At 40.7% G+C, this 17,849-nt stretch overlaps 1 protein-coding gene across 4 annotated transcripts; it reads right to left on the bottom strand.

The window, feature by feature from the left end:
• Positions 1-1,073: 1,073 nt before the first annotated feature.
• Positions 1,074-14,657, bottom strand: GPR39 (G protein-coupled receptor 39). Of its 4 annotated transcripts, XM_090143592.1 has the most exons (5): positions 13,881-14,657; positions 12,795-13,671; positions 2,673-2,746; positions 2,044-2,118; positions 1,074-1,172 (listed from the first exon to the last, which is right to left on the bottom strand). In XM_090143592.1, exons 2-3 carry the CDS (start codon positions 13,660-13,662, stop codon positions 2,736-2,738), a joined length of 879 nt encoding a protein of 292 aa, XP_089999718.1. In that variant the 5' UTR covers positions 13,663-13,671; positions 13,881-14,657; the 3' UTR covers positions 1,074-1,172; positions 2,044-2,118; positions 2,673-2,735. The 4 variants fall into 4 exon arrangements, 2 of the variants coding, with proteins under 2 accessions (XP_089999718.1, XP_089999717.1); XR_016468131.1 differs by lacking the exons at positions 12,795-13,671; positions 13,881-14,657 and adding an exon at positions 11,125-11,301; XR_016468130.1 differs by lacking the exons at positions 12,795-13,671; positions 13,881-14,657 and adding an exon at positions 9,733-10,342.
• Between the last annotated feature and the right edge of the window lie 3,192 nt (positions 14,658-17,849).

Raw genomic sequence — 17,849 nt, forward strand, 5'->3', positions numbered from 1 at the left:
GCTAGCAACACCAGAGAACCTATGGCAGCTTTGGGCAGCAAACAGAGAACAAACTGTCATTGGGCAAACATAAAAAGAAGGGCTGACACATAGAAGTGACTTTATGGTGATCTGCTAGAAAATAACTCTTGATCCACATAAGGTAAGGATAAAGGACAGCAGATTCACCTGTTATGGATTTCATATGAAGAACTGTTTTGTTTTGCTAAAGCTATCAATATCTAATTTAATTATGCTGAATATTGAATTCTACTTGTGTAACCCCAACTTGTCAATATATTATTTCATTCCTAAGCATTTCAGGTCCTTTTCCTTCAAGACGATTCATCACAGTTCATTGAATTTCAATGCACTGCCCAATTTTTCTTCTTTGCTTGTATACCAAAATTACTTATTGTAAAATACTTATTTTTAAAACAGTGATGATGACAAATATATAGCCCCAATGTGATCTCAAGGATACACTTAATAAAGAAAACCTCAGTAATAAATAAGTTGTGTGTTCATGGGGTAGGAAGCAGAATAATTACTCAACTGCTTTAAATAAATTGTGGTACCTAATGTTAATCAGGTTTAGTAACCTCAAAAAAAAAAGGAAGTGAATGTACATTCATTTATATTCATTAACTACCCAGGTTTTCTAGTTTAGGAATGTAAAAGGGTTATCATGAGATTTTTTTTGTATTATTTCACCTACAGAACATCAATCCTTGGATCAAAAGCATGATGTTTCACTTTAAACATTTTTTCATGTCTTCAAATTTTCTCCTCAAAAAATGTATTGAGCAAAAATTATCTGAACTATTGATATATTAAAATAATATTAAATAAAGAAGATTTGAACCTTGGGAATGCTGACTTTCTCCACATTGCTTCAAAGGATAAAGGACTTGAAAGCAGTGATGTAAAGTGGTAATTATTCCTGACCTGGAATGACTTGAAAATCAGAGACCAGGGACTTGTCAACATGGTTTTTGATTAAAAAAAACAAACAAAAAACAAACAAACAAACAAAAACCTTCAAAAGTTCAAGATACGTGAAGACAAAATCTAAGACTAAAACATCATTTATTTTGAGCTTCCAAAGTGTATCATGCTGCCAGTCAATAGTTCTCTGGTGTGCTGTACCTCCCAAGCGTGAGGAAGCGGCCTGAAACCTGATGGATCCAATACTGGAAGGGGAAGACAAAGGCATGTTATTGAGGGCCTTTACAAATGAATTTCTGTATAGGTGTAGAACATTTCAACATTCCCCCACTTCAACTTCCCCCCACAGAAAGCCCCACTTTTTGGTGTCACACAAAGCCCCAGAAACAGGGCACCTCCTGATCTACTGCTGCTCCGGTCTGAGCTGATAATCCTTTCCTATCAGCCCCTGTGTGCCCAGCAGCATAGGAACTCAGAGGCTGTAAGGGGCAGTGCAGAGTTTAACGAAACAAAACAGCCAAGTCAGGCTGATCAAGGAAACAAAGTGCTGAGCTCTTAAACTTGTTCATGAAAGGCAGCTAATGTCTGAGGTAGGAATTGTAATCGTAAATGCCATGCTCTGTGGAACTTGCAAGAGCCTATTGTGGCTCCTTGACTCTGTCCACGTGTCACAGAGAAGCTGCTTTCCTCTTAACATCTTAACTGATTTGGGAGCAATTTCTCACCTTGATTGTTAAGGGCTAAAACCAAAATAAATGTAATCAATTACAGCATTCGAGGCCCAGGAGAAATTTTAAAAGCAGCTTTCAGGGTCAGGCTTTCAGTAAAAATAGATCCTTGCTGACAATAGGCAGAGCTTCTTTGAGCTTAGCAGAGCTGACAACTACATTTGGAGGACAACTGCACCATGTACATTTTGACTGTGTCGTAGGAACAGGAACTCATTTGGCTGATTCTTGGCACGCAGAAGGGTTATCCTTACATTTCATGGCAGAAGTTAACCCAAATAAGGTCCATGCTATTCAGTCTGAAGGAAAAATAAATCAAATCTGGTTCCCACGGGCAGGACTTCACCACTTGATTAGAGAAAGAAATGAATCTTTAAAGCATACTTACACGAAAGGTATTTGCCATTTGCATGAGAGATGGGAATGGCTGCATCCCAAGTTAATGAAATCAAGTCTTCTGTGCCTGTTTGAGGATTTCATCTATTTGAATTATGCAAATATCAAATATAACTTCATTGTATAAAACTTCAAAATGATAATGCTATCCATACATCCAGTGAGGACAAAATAATATCCCCACTCCCCAAGCTTAACAGTGATTGAAAGCCTACAAGAGGTTATGATTTGGTCCTACCGCACTGTGTTCATGCCTTGACAGTCAATTTAGAGGACATTCTTGCCTGTCAGTAAATAAACATTAAGTCATTTTAAATTGCACTTCCATTTGATAAGGTTAAAGCAATTCTCTCTTGCAGAAAGGCACTCAGAGGCAAGTTTCTGAATGCTAGTCATCAGACATGCAGCAACTAAATGGCCATGTCTACTTTGGAAAAGAGTATCAAGGCAGACTGGCATAGTGAGCCTGTGGCAGCAAGGGGAAGAACACCACAGGTGATAGCGTGCCCTTAACTCAGAGACTCTAAAATGCCAGAAATCAATCCTTCATTTACAGACAGGGACCCATGCATGCAGCAAGTTCTGTGGTGCCAGACAAGATTTCTGAAAGTCCTCTTTTACCAGCAGGTATTTGCCAAGACAAACATTCTCCTTGGGTAAGCTTGCTGGACCCTCTTTGCAAGTTCAGCACCCTCCTAAAAGAGATACACAGCAAAGTGATAAATAGAACCTCCTCCTTTCCACCCAGTGAGGCTTGGGCTTCAGGATCAGGGACATCCCTCCACTCCTGGCATGCCCATCCCAATCACAGACCTGCAGAAACCATCATGCTCTCTACCTCAGAAACCAAATTAATTTGGTCCATATCTGCACTTGGAAGGTTGTCCCTGAACATGCCCTTCTCATGATTGGAAATGTTCTCATTTCTATCTGTACTCATTCACGGCCCCTGCAGACCTATTAGTTCTTGTGCCAACGCCATCATTTACATTGATGCAGAGAATATGGTAATATTTTGTAATATCAGAGCATTTGTACTGCAGTACAACGTTTCCTAAATTGTCAATATGCTATCTGTAATAGAAAAGAATTCATTTAAATGTTGGCTTGGACCAGAAGACAGAAAAGGGACATCTGAATTTCAAGATGCTATCAGAAGGCTTCTGATTCAGCAGACATACCTATGAGCAAGGAATTGGAAAAGTAAATGGAATCAGAACAATGGAAAGTTCCTGTCTCAATCAACTTCTAACAACCACCTCCCATGGCTGCCTCCAAATACAGGACACAGGGAACAGAAATGAAATACACAGTCAAACATCTCCAGAGGGACACAGAGATGAGGACTAACCTGGCTTTGCTCAGAAATCACTCCGACTGAAGGGTGACAGTCCCTTGTACTCACCAGATGAACAGATAGGTATTTCAGAAAAACATCTCTTTTAGCTGTTCTACTGCTGGTTATTCTTTTTATAGAACAAATTAGCAAATCCATACTCAGCATAGATTTAAAGCTCTCTAAATTCGAATTTAATCAGGGGTACTATGACTTTCAGCTAGTCTCTAAGCTGAAGGGGAAGATTCATGCATGTTGGAGGGAAGGTCCCAGGCTACACAACTGAAAAAACAGCAACTGCAAACTCATTGACATAAGGTCTAACTTTAATAGGTTAGGGAGCCCTGGGCTATTTCTAAAGATGCACAGCAAGGCTTTAAGCTTAACTCATCCTACAATGAGATTGGATTGATTGCACCCAGTCACTCCACATATGGCTGTTACTGGATCAGTTCTGCAAGATTTTCAAGTCAGAGTACAAATCAGATTTTCCTTTTTCTTGGTACTCACTGCCCCAGTGTGCTTACATATGACTCAAAGTCAGACATATTCATAGTTTTGCTACATTAAACAAGGTAACCTCATTTTAGTTTTCATTAAAGGTTTGTCTCCCCATTCCTCATCAGCCTAGTAGCCCTTTTTCTCTTAAATAAATGTAGTTGTTATGTATCACATTCTTTCGAAAGTTGAAGTTTAAAAAAGGATATACTTTAAGCCTTTATATTTTAGGAGCAAAGTTACTGCCCTTAAATCAATAATCGGGTTTCCAAAGGTATGTGTATATCTGCAAATACCAATAGATGCTTTTACAAATCTAGGAGTTGATGCCATCATTGCTACCACTAGAGTTTAGGTATTTAGACTTTCAAGGCAAAAAGATTACTCAAATATCATCTTTTGAACATCTCTGACACAACCCAATCCAGTCGTGGTAGACCTGTGTTCCTTTCAGCAGATCTTTATGATTTGTCGAATAAGCTTGTGACAGAATGTCAAAAGGCTTTTAGCAATATTTCACTATCTGAAGGGCAAAAGCAAACAATTCCATTTGAACAGCACACTTCCTTTTGCCTTTGTCCTTCCCCATACCACAATTGTTCTTATCTGTTGGCTAAAAACGTGACATGGTGAAGTTGTACATACAGGAAAGACTGTTTGGGTCTCCCCATACATTACTGCTAAGGGAAGACAAGCTTTTGTTACCATGAAGGTTTAAATCCTGATTGTTGCACCAGTCACAGAAGCTCCAAGAGCTTTTATTCTCTAGCTAACCTCAAGCATTCCCTTGAGATGCCATTCTTGAACATCTTCATTCTTAATGCCTTTAAGGGATAAATTTAAGTTCAGCTTTCTTTTCAAAATCAGGGAACCTAACAGTTTTCCTTACTGCAAAGACAGAATGTGAGGCATGGGAAGAAAAGATTCAGCAAATACTGAAGCCTGTCAAAAGCAACACATTTTGTGTCTCCCCCTAGATGAAAAAAAAAAATACACCCAGGAATGTAAAAATATATTTTTTTTAAGTTTATGACTGGGGGAGGTGGTGTAGGAAAAATGACCTATCAGGGAGAGCATTTTAATTGACATCTTTTTGTTCCACCATCTTACAAAGTGCATGTTCCTCTGTCTGTCTGAAGACAAATCCCAATTACTAGGCCTGTTTTGCCATATGCAGAAAATTTCAGAGCAGATGTAGTGGGATAGACCTAGCACTCATCTCTTTGTGGTAATTCCACATAGACAACAGTGGGAGAAGGAGCAATCATAGAGGGATTTTCCTGTGCTATTCATATCAACTTTCTGGCACTCATCAACATGAGGACATTCCAAAGTAGAGACTGTATCCTTATCTTGACAGCGCTGTCCTTTAAGGTTATATTTCATCCCCTTTGGAGCCCACTTCTTTCACATTTTGTTTCCGCAACAGTAAGTTCCACAATTCAAGTATTATACTTCATGGAAAAACTATGAACTCCACAGATTTTTCTAGGAAGGAACAACTAGGACTGTCCCCTGACGTTTCTCCAAATCAAAATCACCCTCAGCAGCACCCAGCTAACCACAAAAAATAAAACACAAGAACAAAAAGTCATTTATGCTGAGCGAGGACTGGTACAGATAGGTAAGCAATACTGTCTTCTCTACTACACCTCTGTGCCTGGGGTTCTTTACACAAGTATAGTTGAGTTTCCTGGTAATAATTATGTATGTGCATCTGTCTGCAGATGGTCAAGTCAAGTCAAGTGTTTTCTGAGTGCCAACAGAACTTTCTTGCTCTGTATGTTTCCCTAAGCGTACAGCTGATTTCAGAGAGACACTCAACTCTAACCCCATAAGCTATAATTTCAATTTAAATATCTTCTTTAAAAAAAAAAAAAAAAAAAAATCACAGAAATAAACAGGGCAAGTGCTTTTAAGAGAATTAAATGTAACAAAGTGTGCTTGGAAACAACGTAAGGAGAAGTAAGGGAAAATTAGCTCATAACAGTACTAGAGCTGTTCTTCAGTTTCACCTTTTCACTATAAGTTAGTATCTATATGATTAAGAGGATCTCAGCAAACTCATTTAATCCATAATGGTTTGACCTTGATATTACTCATGCATCCGCAACAGGGATCAGAGGCTAACGGCTTCCTCACTGAAGTGTAAGGCTGACACCCAGCAGTACAAACATGCTTACAATGCCCTGAGGAAAGGCTAAGATGTTACATGTCGTGCCAACCATCAGCTGAAATCTGAACTGTTTATTTTCTCTGGAAATTCCTTCTTACTGGTTTCTCTGTGTGCGTTCTTTTATTATTATTATTTAAAAATCTGCTACCTATCCATTGAAAGTACAGGCTTAGCAACTCACACGTAACAGCAAAAGAGATAAGAATAGTCTTTAACCTGTTGGTTGGCAGTTCATCTGTTCTCAGCTTCTAGCACAAATTTTGCCTTTATGAAATCAAGACGTTATTGAGGATAAAATCGAAAGCTTCATATTACTAATAAGTACTCAGATATTAAAGCTCTCTTCCATTAAAATTCAGAGGCTAGCAATCATTGTTTAAAGATAATGGTCTTAACATCAGCTAGGAAAATAAAAGATTTTGTTTAGTGAAATGTGATATAATTGGAATATGAAACAATAGAGGAATAGATAATGCATTTAATTTTCACAGGTGAAGACTTCAATAAATCATCTGTGAACTTGCCACAAATGAGTCCTGTTTACTAAACTGGGAAATTTTAAGAGCAATTTGTGCTCGAGTCGGTGTCTGGCTCAGAAGAGATATCAAGATAGAAAGTGGAAAATTAATGCTGAAGAGAATTGACCAAAGAATAAGGCAGTAGACAAAAATCAGTAGGATGTGGTTTCCCAATGCACAGGTGCTGATTTTTAGCTAAAGACAATCTACCATTTCATATCTGGAGCAGCATCTGTATTTCTCCACTTTGACAGAAACAAAACTTCCTGGTTTTTTACTCATTCTTTGGAGAATAAGGCAGTTCCCAAGGTTTTGTGAGCAAACATCCTAGAGAGGCGTTGCTGTGACCTGGAGTGGATTTTTCCAGAAGCTAAGACATCCAGAACTCAGCTCCCCAAATGCAGAAATCCCAACATCCACCTTCCTTTTCCTGCGTATACCAGGGGTGCCAGGAGACTCAACTACCAAAGTATGAGGAGAAGATACACAAATGTATTATCTATAGTTTATGAAGGAGACAGAAGAGAGGTAATAATAATAAGGGAGAAAATAATGAATAAGTTAAGGGCCAAGTAGCTGTCTTTAATAAGGTTAATACCTTTAAAGACTTTGGGCAAAGGCAAGTGCAGCACAGAAGTACTTAAGAAAACTCAGCTGTTCACTTAGCCTCTGGACAACACAGATGGCAGAGCATAAAGATGCTCATGCTGTGTGTGCCGCAGGACGAGCTGGGCTGAAGTAGGACTCCAACATCTACAGCTCACTGTCAGACCAGGTGAAATACCTGTTACCTTGCAGACATCAGCTGAAAGACAGAAGTATGGCTGTGATTTTCACTAAGCACCACTAAAGCATCCATTGTCCTCACAGGCTTCTCATTCACAGAAGCAAAGACAGTAGTTGCATGCCCACAGAGACTGTGAGGATATCACATATAGAGAATTATGTGGATTATTCTAGTGATGAACTTGATTCTCTGAGTACAGCATTTCCAGGTTAGGTTGTTTTTAAAGCTGCAGACTTCACTTTGAAGCAATTTTTAAGTACTCTGAAGCAAACTGTAATCACATATTGATTTTTCCATTAAAACTACAAAAAGTCTTAGATACCCTGGGGGTTCTGGCCTCAATTAGTCCCCATTCTTATATCCCTTTTCCTTCTGCTGCATTTTGCCATCCCTCAGTGTAAGAGGAGAGGAAGACTGTCTATTTAAGTCAAAAGCACAGTCTCCTAGTACATGAGTCCAGTCAAAAGCAGCAGCACATAAATTACTTTCTCTACAATAGGGAGGAAAATTAAACTTGTTTCCGCTTATGTTCATTTTGTAAATTAGTGTGGAAAAATTGAAAATATCCAAATATCTTGACTGGAAATTTGCCTTGAGTGTATTTTCCTGTGGTTGTGTTTGTGTTTTGTTGTATTTTTCTTTAAATGAACAGAAATCTCACAGTTTGTCAGAGTAGGTTGTACCGAATTGGTCCAGGTTAATACTTTTGCAGAAAAGAAACTCAAATGTTCCTGAACACCACTAAGAAAATCCCTTGCTTTGATCTCCTTTCCAGAAAGCAACGCTTAAAGCAAAAATCTTGCTTGCAAAAGAGGGTGGGTGTCTCATTCAGCTGAATGGCCAGAGCCCAGTCCTTTGGTCCTAGTGCCTCACGTTGTCTGCTCCATCCCTGCTTCTTTTCAGAGCACACAGCTTCCTGCCTGTCTTATGTATTTTGAAACCTTGCTCAGGGGAGTATATGGATGAAGACACCACATAAAACACAAAGATGAAAATCATATACAGCCTACAATGTATTTATCTTCAGGCACCCCTCCAACAAAGCCTCTGAAGAAAGGCAGCTGAGTGGAATGACTAAAGAAATGAACCGAGAGGAGTCAATGAAGCTGAGCTTAAAGAACATGGGCTGGAGCTGTGTTCTTCTGGAATCTAATCAATTAGGTTATTCTTTCAATTTTATTCTATCCCCAAGTTTTACCTTTCTCACTAAAGAAAAAAAAAAAAAAAAAGTCAATTTCCAGCCTATTAAGAAGCATCTAATTTTCCTGTACCAGAAGTCCCACCATTGTCAAGATATACTGTGGCAACCATGTATTTTTTGCAGAGTATTTGAAGTAATTTGTCCTCCTGAAAATCCAATTGCCAAGTGCCTTGTGAAATACATTTCCATAGTGATCTTCAGAAAGGCTATTTCTACACACAATACCTTTTTTCTGAGCAAAACATTAATCTGCCAGCACTAGAATATAGGGGAAAATTGTGCTCCAGCTTATGTTCTAAGAGATCTTTTAAGTTTTTGACTCTGAGTTTTATCTAGCTTTAGCTTATGGGCAGGTTCAGCTGTGGTCTTCAGTTAAGTAGCTCCAGCTGAGCTCCTGCTGACTGCATCTACTGCAACCATTTCAGAGCAGTTGGATTACTTCAGTACTTCTCTCTTCTGAAAGAAGAAGCTCAAGATGGACAGATGTCTCTCTGCATGGCCAGGATACAGAGAGACACTGCTCAGCTGCTGGCTGGCAAATGGCAAAGTATCTACAGCACCTAGCACCTCGTGTAGCAGGACCCCTCTGCTGTGCTAACAGCAAAGAGCACTGTTCCAAAAGGCAAAATGGAAGCATACACAGAGAAAAGCAGTGGCTATAGCAACACTAAAGTACTTTTCTATTTCAGTTTTTTTACTGTGGTAGGCCTGAAGCTGCCTCATACAATATAACTTAGGCCTTCAGCAGAAGCACAAAACTAAAGCTGGCAAGAGAGATACCACAAAAGCTTCAGAAGCAATAAATTTTTCATTTGAGACAGTCAAAACTTGCTTCATCGCAGAGTATGAGTCCAGGTCAGTCAGATCTAGCCTGATGACAAACTGCTGTTGTATGAAGGCTTTGTACTAGTGAGCAGGTTAGGAAGGAATTTGGTGACACCAGTGCCAGCAGGAAGCGTTGGCACACAGAAGCTGGTGCCAAAGCAAACCCTGCTGAGGGGATTTAGAGGGGTAGGGAGGCTTGTCCCATCCCATCCCCCTTCCCAGAAAGCAGCCACCTGATAATGACTCTTCAAGAGTTTTAACTTGCATTGTTTCAGCTAAGAACCAACACTGCTGGTTGGTTCTGTCTTTTACAGATTGCCTTAACTCACTCAGTGCTTACCGGTCAGATCTGCTCCCTTCACAGGATGGGCTGATCCACTGCAGGCAAAGGGGTTTTGCCACCTCACTCAGAAGATGAGTAAAAAAAATCACAGCCACAGACTACAGGAAGCGTGCCCTGGTCTAGCCAAAAGCATGAAATGCATAATTTCAGGAGCAGGAATATTATGCAGAGACTTACACATGCTATTATATCTACAATATATTACTGCCAAGAGCAGTAATGAGAAAGAAGCTGGAAACAATAGCACTGCACAGCCTAATTTATAAAAGCAAAAGTGATTTTCTCCAAAACAGTGGCACAATTTTGCATTCCTCCAATGGAGGGAATCTACCAAAATTTGAGCTGAACTGCCTCTAGAAGTACTTCCTCTACAACAGTGGGTGTAAAGTTCTTGTACCAATTCCTCCTCTCTATCATGAGCATAGCTAAAAAACACTTCAAATCCTCAACCAGCCTCTCCAAGGACTTGACCTTCACAAGCCCTTCCCCAGGTGAGCATAGCCTGCCCATCACCTTGCTTGGCCCCTTGTCACCCTCATTCACCACAGCTGTGTCAGCCCATCTGCAGCTGGTCCTGCAAGCCTCAGTATTACCCAGGGCAAGCAGTCTTTCACTTTCAACATTTCCAATTCATTTTCATGAATTTTCTAAAGTGCCACACAATAACATGACAATAAAAAAGCACCAGTTCCATCTCATGTCTCTCTCTGCTTGGCTTTTTCTCATCGTAAGGAGATTTATGAGTTTAATCTCTGTTTTGTTGAACTTACCTCTTTTAACAACTAGAAAATGCTAAACTGTTTTTATTGCTGTTAGATGTTCAAAGACATCTTGCTATATGCTGTCATTCACATTTCACATTAAAAGTGAAATATGTTGTAAATGAGCAAATATTTGTTTTAATTTGACCCATCTGTTAAACGAAAAACAAAGAGGACTTCTAAATCACTATATTTAAATTCAGCGATTTGTAAACAATTTATATGTTCATTTATTCTGGGTTAAAACTGCCCTAAAGCATCACTCTTATGAGATCTCCAAATTAAATTGCTTTGCATTGTTCTCAGGGATGCAGGCTACAGTTTCTTCCTCTTCAGTTTATTAATTTATTTCCCAACAGAAGTTAATTAGCAAGACTCATATTAAGAGCCATTTGAAAGATGCCTGAAATAGTTTTGGGGAATTCACAGAAGTATCTACTTGTTCCAAAAAGCTGAGAAAGCATCAAATATTGGTGTCAAATTCCCTCAAGACAGAGGACAAGCTGGTTGCTTTCATTTAGCTTCTTAACACTTCCACAAGCAGCAGTGGGTCTGCTCCATTCTACAATGGACTGTCACCAAGCAAGAACAACAGCCAAGGAGGGGAAGAAAAGCCTCAGTAACTTACCTTCACCTCTCAGCCTGGCCAGAACTTCTACAGAGTTGGGACCTTAAGACTTTGATGTAGCTGTGGATGATAATTTACAAGAGCAGCCAGGTCCACAGACATTTAAGGATCCCACAGTAGCACTTGACTTAAAGAGCAAAGCCTTATCTCTTTTTCATCTGTGCAACGTACTGTATTTAGCTGCAGCTGTTAAGCTTCTACCCCAGCAGTCAGTATTTCCAGGGGAGTAAGGATATCAAGAGTCCTTTCAGTCATCCTGACATGGGGTCTCTTGTCCATGACTCACAGACACCTGGCACAAGATGACTGCTTCTCTAAGTGAACCTTAGGCATGAGGAACAGCTCTGTGCAGCCTTAAGTGCCACATCTCCCAGGCAGACAGTGACAGGACAAAGGGGAATGGCTTTAAACTAAAGGAGGGAAGATATAATTAGATAGTAGGAGAATTTTTTTTACTCAGAGTGAAATGAGACTCTGAAACAGGCTGCCCAAAGAAATTATGGATGCCTCATCCCTTCAGGTGTTCAAGGTCAGGTTGGATCTAGTGGGTGGCATCCCTGTCAACCCAGGACAGGGGGGAAGGAAGTAGGAGATCTTTAAGATCACTTCCAACCCAAGCCATTCCATGATCTCCTATATGAAGCCCTCACCACACTCTGTGCCAGCACAGCTCCATCCTTTCCCCACATTCTCAAGTTACCAGCCCTATCAAAAAAACCAAAACAAAACACTAACAAAAAAGCTAATCTACACAAAGGTCCACGAGTTTTAACTCCCCCTCTCAACATCAAGCAGAGCACCAAAAAGCAGCATAGAAATTCTGGGTCTGTGCATTTATACACAAGATGGCTAATTTATTATATCCAGTATCTTACTGAGCAACTCAACAAAACAAGAACTACCCGTAATTCAGCCAAGACATGATTAAGGGTGCCTCTAAGAGCATCAACATGGAGAATGCATGGATCACAGCCCGGAAAGATTCCAAGTTGTTGAAATGACAGCTTGATTAGTTTTTGTCTGACAAATGCAGCAAAAGAGATCAGAATCAAATAATTCCAAGGCTACAGACCTTCAAATAAAACCATGAAAAAAAAACCCAAAGAGGGCAATAGCTATTTGCAAGACCAAATGAGCTCTCCAGCCCAGTTTCTTAATGTTCAGATGCAACACAGCCACAAGAGCCCCAGCTAAATAAGTGCCCTCCTGAGAGCACCCCGAGTTAGTAAGTAATTGCCTTCAGTGTGGGACAAACTCTAGATCTTGCACGCCAGTCTTCCCTCTTATCAAGAATCTTACTAAATATGCACGTATTTGTAATTTAATGGGTGGACATGCAAATAGAGCTGCTTTATATCCTGGCAACTGTGCCTACTTCTACCCCACAGGTCAAGCATCAATACCCTGTTACCGCTTCTGCATCACACAGGCATACATTATAATCAGACAACGTACCTATTAGACAGTAAATGGATTTTTCTTTCCATGTTCCCTCCCACCTCTTCTACCAACAGAAAGAATCAAAAACACATCAGGGGAAATCAGGTTTCTTAAAACATATCATTGTAAACAGTAGAATTCCTTTCCCCTTCGGAAAAAATTTCTAAGATAGAAGCTCCTGGGTTTCCTTCCCTTCTTTGGAAAGAGGGCAGGGGTGAGAAGTCTCTTACCCAGGAATAAAATGATCTGTCTCCTGGAGCTCTTGCCCTCTGAGCTCTCACTTTTCCTTAGGTACTGCTCCTGTTGTCCGGGCTCGCCCTTCACTGCCACAGTTCCTTTCTTGTGGATCATCAGGGTTTTCATCATGCTGCGGCACATGAAGGCAACAGACCCCAGCACTATGATGTACACTGCAAAGGCACTGAAGATACTGGCCTGGAAGACGGGCCACTTGGAGGAGAGGCTGGTACAGATTGTCATGTTTTGCTTTAGTTCGGGATGGTGGTGTCTGGCAGTTGACTTGGCACAGGTAGTTGCACCTTGATAGTCCTCAATGATTTCCAGTGGATACTCTGTGCCCATAGCAAAGAGGAGGGGCAGAGCCACGATGACAGATGTCCCCCAGACAAAAGCGATGAGGATCTTCACTTTACGGGGCCCAGACACTGCCTTGAACTTGAAGGGGTGGCAGATAGCCACATACCTCTCAAAACTAAGGGTGGCCACATGCAGCACAGTTGCATAACTGCAGGCTTCAAAGAGGAAATAGTAAAGCTTGCAAGCCACATTGCCATTTGGGGTGGCAAAGGGCTTCCAGATGGCACTGAAGAACTCCATGGGCATGCCCAGTAGGATGACCAACAGGTCAGAGCAGGCTAGGCTCACCATGTGGTCCGTGACCTCCTTCTGCAGGTAGCCTTTCTTCTGCAGGATCCTGGTAGCCTTGATGGTGATGCTGTTGCCCAAGATGCCTGCCACAAAGATGCAGATGTCGAGTGAGGCCAAAGTGATCTTGATCCAAGGAGATACCTCAAACTCAGAGACGTGGCTGTGGTCAATGAGATGAGAACAGTCTGAAGAGGATGTCTGTTTAGCCATCAGCAACCTCTAGGAGAAGGAAAAGGGAGGAAAAGCCACTCTGTTGTTCGATACCACAGCAAATCAATCTTTTCTCACCTTGCTCCCTACACAAATACACACGAGTCCAAGCAGTCAGGTACAATGAAATCGTCTCAACTCACCACACCTGTGGGTTTTGTTAGCAACAACTGTTGAGTCAGCAATCCAAGTGGGAGAGAAAGTATCTTGGTTCTTACCAATCTTTACAGCAAACAGTTCTTGCTCTTTTTGGATTTTCCTCCTCTTTTCTCTATTGCGTGAAGCTACTGCTCTCCAGCCCCTCTGTGATGTGAACTGCTCTTTGCTCAGCTCTCGTCTCTTCCTCTGCGAGCAGAGGCAGTTTTCTGTCCTGACCTCAGTAGGAGGAAGTCAGAATTTCTGTGTAGCCATGTTAACCATTAACTTAAATCTTGCTTGTTCCCAGTCACTGGTAGCAAAGGAGAGTTAGGGGAAAAAAAAAAAAAAAAGCCCACGTCTGAAATCACTTCCTGTAATAAGAGCTCCTTCTCAGGGACAAAAAAAGGTGCTTCTCCTAAACCTGTTAGATTGGTGGGGTGAGGCTGCGTGTGTGAACAAGCACTGAGGGGAAAATATCTGCTCATAAGTTTAACATTAACTGGGCTCCAGACTTTACTTCTCTATGCAGTGACACCAACACACCTCACTACTTTACATATCCTTTAATGAAGACTTCAGCATCTGTGCTGTGGTGTCTGTTATGCAGCTTCTGTGGCTATGGACCAATTTACTTCAACAGAAGGTTCTGTTTTTTAGTTCCTGCTGATGAATCTTCTCAGAAGTTATAAATCGAACTCCAGATTTAGACACATTGATTGTCTGCCTTTAAATTTCCATCTTCTCACATCAAATAACAAAAAAGAGTGAAGTTAGTAGTCCCAATTATGCTCATACTTTCTAATAATCAGAAGTAGCAGGGGATGAAAACATACTTCCCTCTCTTGTGTCTCACCCCAGGGAGAATGAATTTAATGCGCTCTTTAGTTTTAGTTTCAAACCATAGCACTGAAGGCTCCCAAGGTAACCCCTGGAAACATTTAATTAGAGGGTGTGTATATGGATTAGGAAACCTTTAAATTACAATGCAAAACGGCAGAACAACTTTTGCAGCTATAATCAAGAGAGTGGCCCAGTACAGCAATCTGCTCCAACACCAAATCTAAGAACAGTGGGTTCACAAAGTGATTTTTATTAACTAGACAAGCTCATGTGACACTTTCAGCTCATGATAAAAGAGAAACATTAGAAAGCTGTTATTAAGCAGTCTCCTCACATTCACTGGTTATCACTGTACCTCAGCAGCCCAAGTACATAATGAACAAAAGATGCCCAAAACAGGATAATCAGCACCTGTTTCTATGCATTATTTATGCAGTTCTGTTTTAGAAAAATCACCTCAAACCTTGCACAACTTCAAGCCCCGTAGTCCCAGTCATCTTTCCTTATGTTTGATAATTCACATTTGTTCTGCTCAGACAAGCTTTCTATTATTACCCAATTTCTTTCACTTAATTTTACTTTATAAAAGTGTGAACAAAGATTACATATGCATGACTGAATTGTGGAAATGAAGCTAATTAAAATTTGCTGCTTACCATCAAAGGGGAAAAAGGGAGAGAGAGAGCAAAAGAGAGCAAAGAAGGCCCAATAGGATTAGATCTCCTCCTTTTTTCCACACCAATTATAAAATGCAGAACACAATTTTGCAGTTTTCAATATTATCTTTAGAACATACACAAAGTTTATTAACTTTCTAATAAAAAGCTGGTGCCGCAAAGGGGATAGGAAGGAAAGAGACAATTGTGGATATTCATAAAGTAAGACCAGAAAAATCCTACTTGATTTAGTGGACTAGATAAACTAGCAGTGAGCATTCTAGAAATGGGTAAAAAAAACCCTATCATGAATGATTATAAAAAAATTATCTTCCTGGAGGGAGACATTCCTGCCCAACTAAATGTGCCTAATGCCTGTATGTGGCACGGAGCCCGCAAGCACATAATCTTTATTCTGCCAAATACTGCACCAGTTTATAATCTTATGATTTGTAGAATAATCTAATTTGAAGGACTCTGCTAAGTTTTTCCTTGAGATTTCGTAGCAGTGAGTACAAGTTCATTTTTATGTTGCTGTCTTTCCTTAGCAGACTTGGAAGTGCATGCAGCCTGTGTAGTTGTACCTGGGTGAAGGCCCTACTGTGCCTCTCCTAACCTGATCTGTTGCAGTTGGACTCTGCAATTTCAGCCCCCAATATCAGTCAGGAGAATTAAGGACAGGCATCACCGTGTATCTTTCTAAAATCAGCATATGTGGCAGCTGCACACAGCAGACAGCAACTCGTCAGCCTCTTAATAAATAAACAGAGCATTCAGAAGGTGCAGGCCACAGCCATGTTCACCTGCAGTTACTGGTAGAGACACCAAGCAGCAGTGCCAGCAGGAACATGGAAATGGAGCACAGACTGTCGTTGCTATAGCATATAAGGTGATTTTTCACTTTCTGAGATAATAAAGCTGCAACGATCATCCACCCTGGTCTGTTATCTACAAGGTTTCCTGAAGGACTGTTTGCTCTGTTGCCAGCTCCTTGGATAACACCCTGCTGCTGCAAGACCTGCTGGGACAGAAGAGTGCAGTTTTATGGCTTGCCCTTTGGGCTGCTGCACAGAGCTCACCTCCCCTTGTGCTGTGCACCTGGCTGAGCTTAAGGGCAGAGAGCAGCAGAGCATTCAGGCCTCGGTCATCTGCCATCTCATAAAAAGCCGTGTAGCCCAAAACTCCTGACGAGGTTTAAGTCACCCCACAGTGGTAGCTAGCACAAGTTGTAGCTGGAAAGAGTCTTGAAGAACCAACTCATTTGACAGATGCTGCTGCATTTTATGTAAATGGATTGTAGATTAACCTTTTCCGGCGTGCAAGGGTGTCATAAAGCTTCTGCCTTGTGAATACACTTCCCTCCCAAGCTGCACATTGCCAGCACGTGGATTGGCTGTGGGTGCCCAATCTCAGACTCACTCCGTGTTTATTTCTCAATTACCGCACAGCACAGGAGCCAGGATGCACTGACTGGCCGACAGGCATTGCCACGCTCGCATTATCTCTGCAGAATTATTTCTCGATAGCTCTGTTGTGAATATGCAAATCCACCCTAATTGGCTAAGCTAATCACACTGCTCTGACTGGTTTCTGCTCTCAAACTGTTCAAGCTACTTGACAGGAACAAAGAAAACACCTTGGCTTCTCACTTCCTTTGGATGAAAAACTCTAAAACTTAAATGAAAAAGGAGAGCTATCTCTAAAGCAAAGAAAATGAGGCTGTGAAAGGGATTAACTTTTTTCCAGATAAAAACACATCGACTCTTCTTTTCTCTCCAGTCTTTACCGTTCTCCATCTCGACAAACCCTTTGTCCCAAGAATAGCTGCGATACCTTTGTCTTGCCAGTATTTGTTTAGAGAAGGCGAATCCTGGGCTTGTTCAATTCTCTTTGAAACACAAGGTAAACAAAATGAGATTGCTGTTCTGCAGAAGGCAGCTACTGTGATCCTCACAGGCACAGGGGAAAATGTTGCAGGAATGAAAGGAAGAAATAACGCAGACAAAAGTGAAGAAACTGAATGATTTAAAATATTTTTAAAAAATCAGTTTGCTGGGGACAGCTCATATTGGCTTTTTAAATTATTTTTCATTTAAAACGTGATTAATTCAGCTAACTCATGGTTTCCTTCAGTTTTCTCAGTATCTAACAAGCCTCTTTACTGTTAAAGTCCCTTTGTATTATTCTTGTGAGTTGTTTTTGAATTTTCTTTTTCTTCATTGGTAGACCATGTTGACAGTTAATACTATATGTAAGTAGAATTCATTTGCAAGATGTATTTCCTCTCCATTTCCCTAGGAGTTCATTCTTAGGCAACACAGTCTAACAACTGCTCAGCTCCTTCTGGCAGTGTGAGAGACTGGGTTATGCAGTCACAGCAATGGATGCGACACATAACCTGCATATCCATAATTAATTCTTATCTAATTAGATTACCTCTAGAAAGGTGACATATGGAAAACTGCCATCTTTTATTTAACTACATCCCGTGTTATCTGCTGTAATGCCATCCTCTTGGAATATCACATACTGTTTGCTCATCTGCAGGATAGC

Source organism: Phasianus colchicus, chromosome 7 (assembly GCF_987193195.1).
Source record: "Phasianus colchicus chromosome 7, bPhaCol1.hap1.1, whole genome shotgun sequence".
Lineage (NCBI taxonomy): Eukaryota > Metazoa > Chordata > Aves > Galliformes > Phasianidae > Phasianus > Phasianus colchicus.

Bases quoted from the DNA above. Each gene is read 5' to 3' on its own strand.
- GPR39 (XM_090143592.1), bottom strand. From the start codon at position 13,662: ATGGCTAAACAGACATCCTCTTCAGACTGTTCTCATCTCATTGACCAC.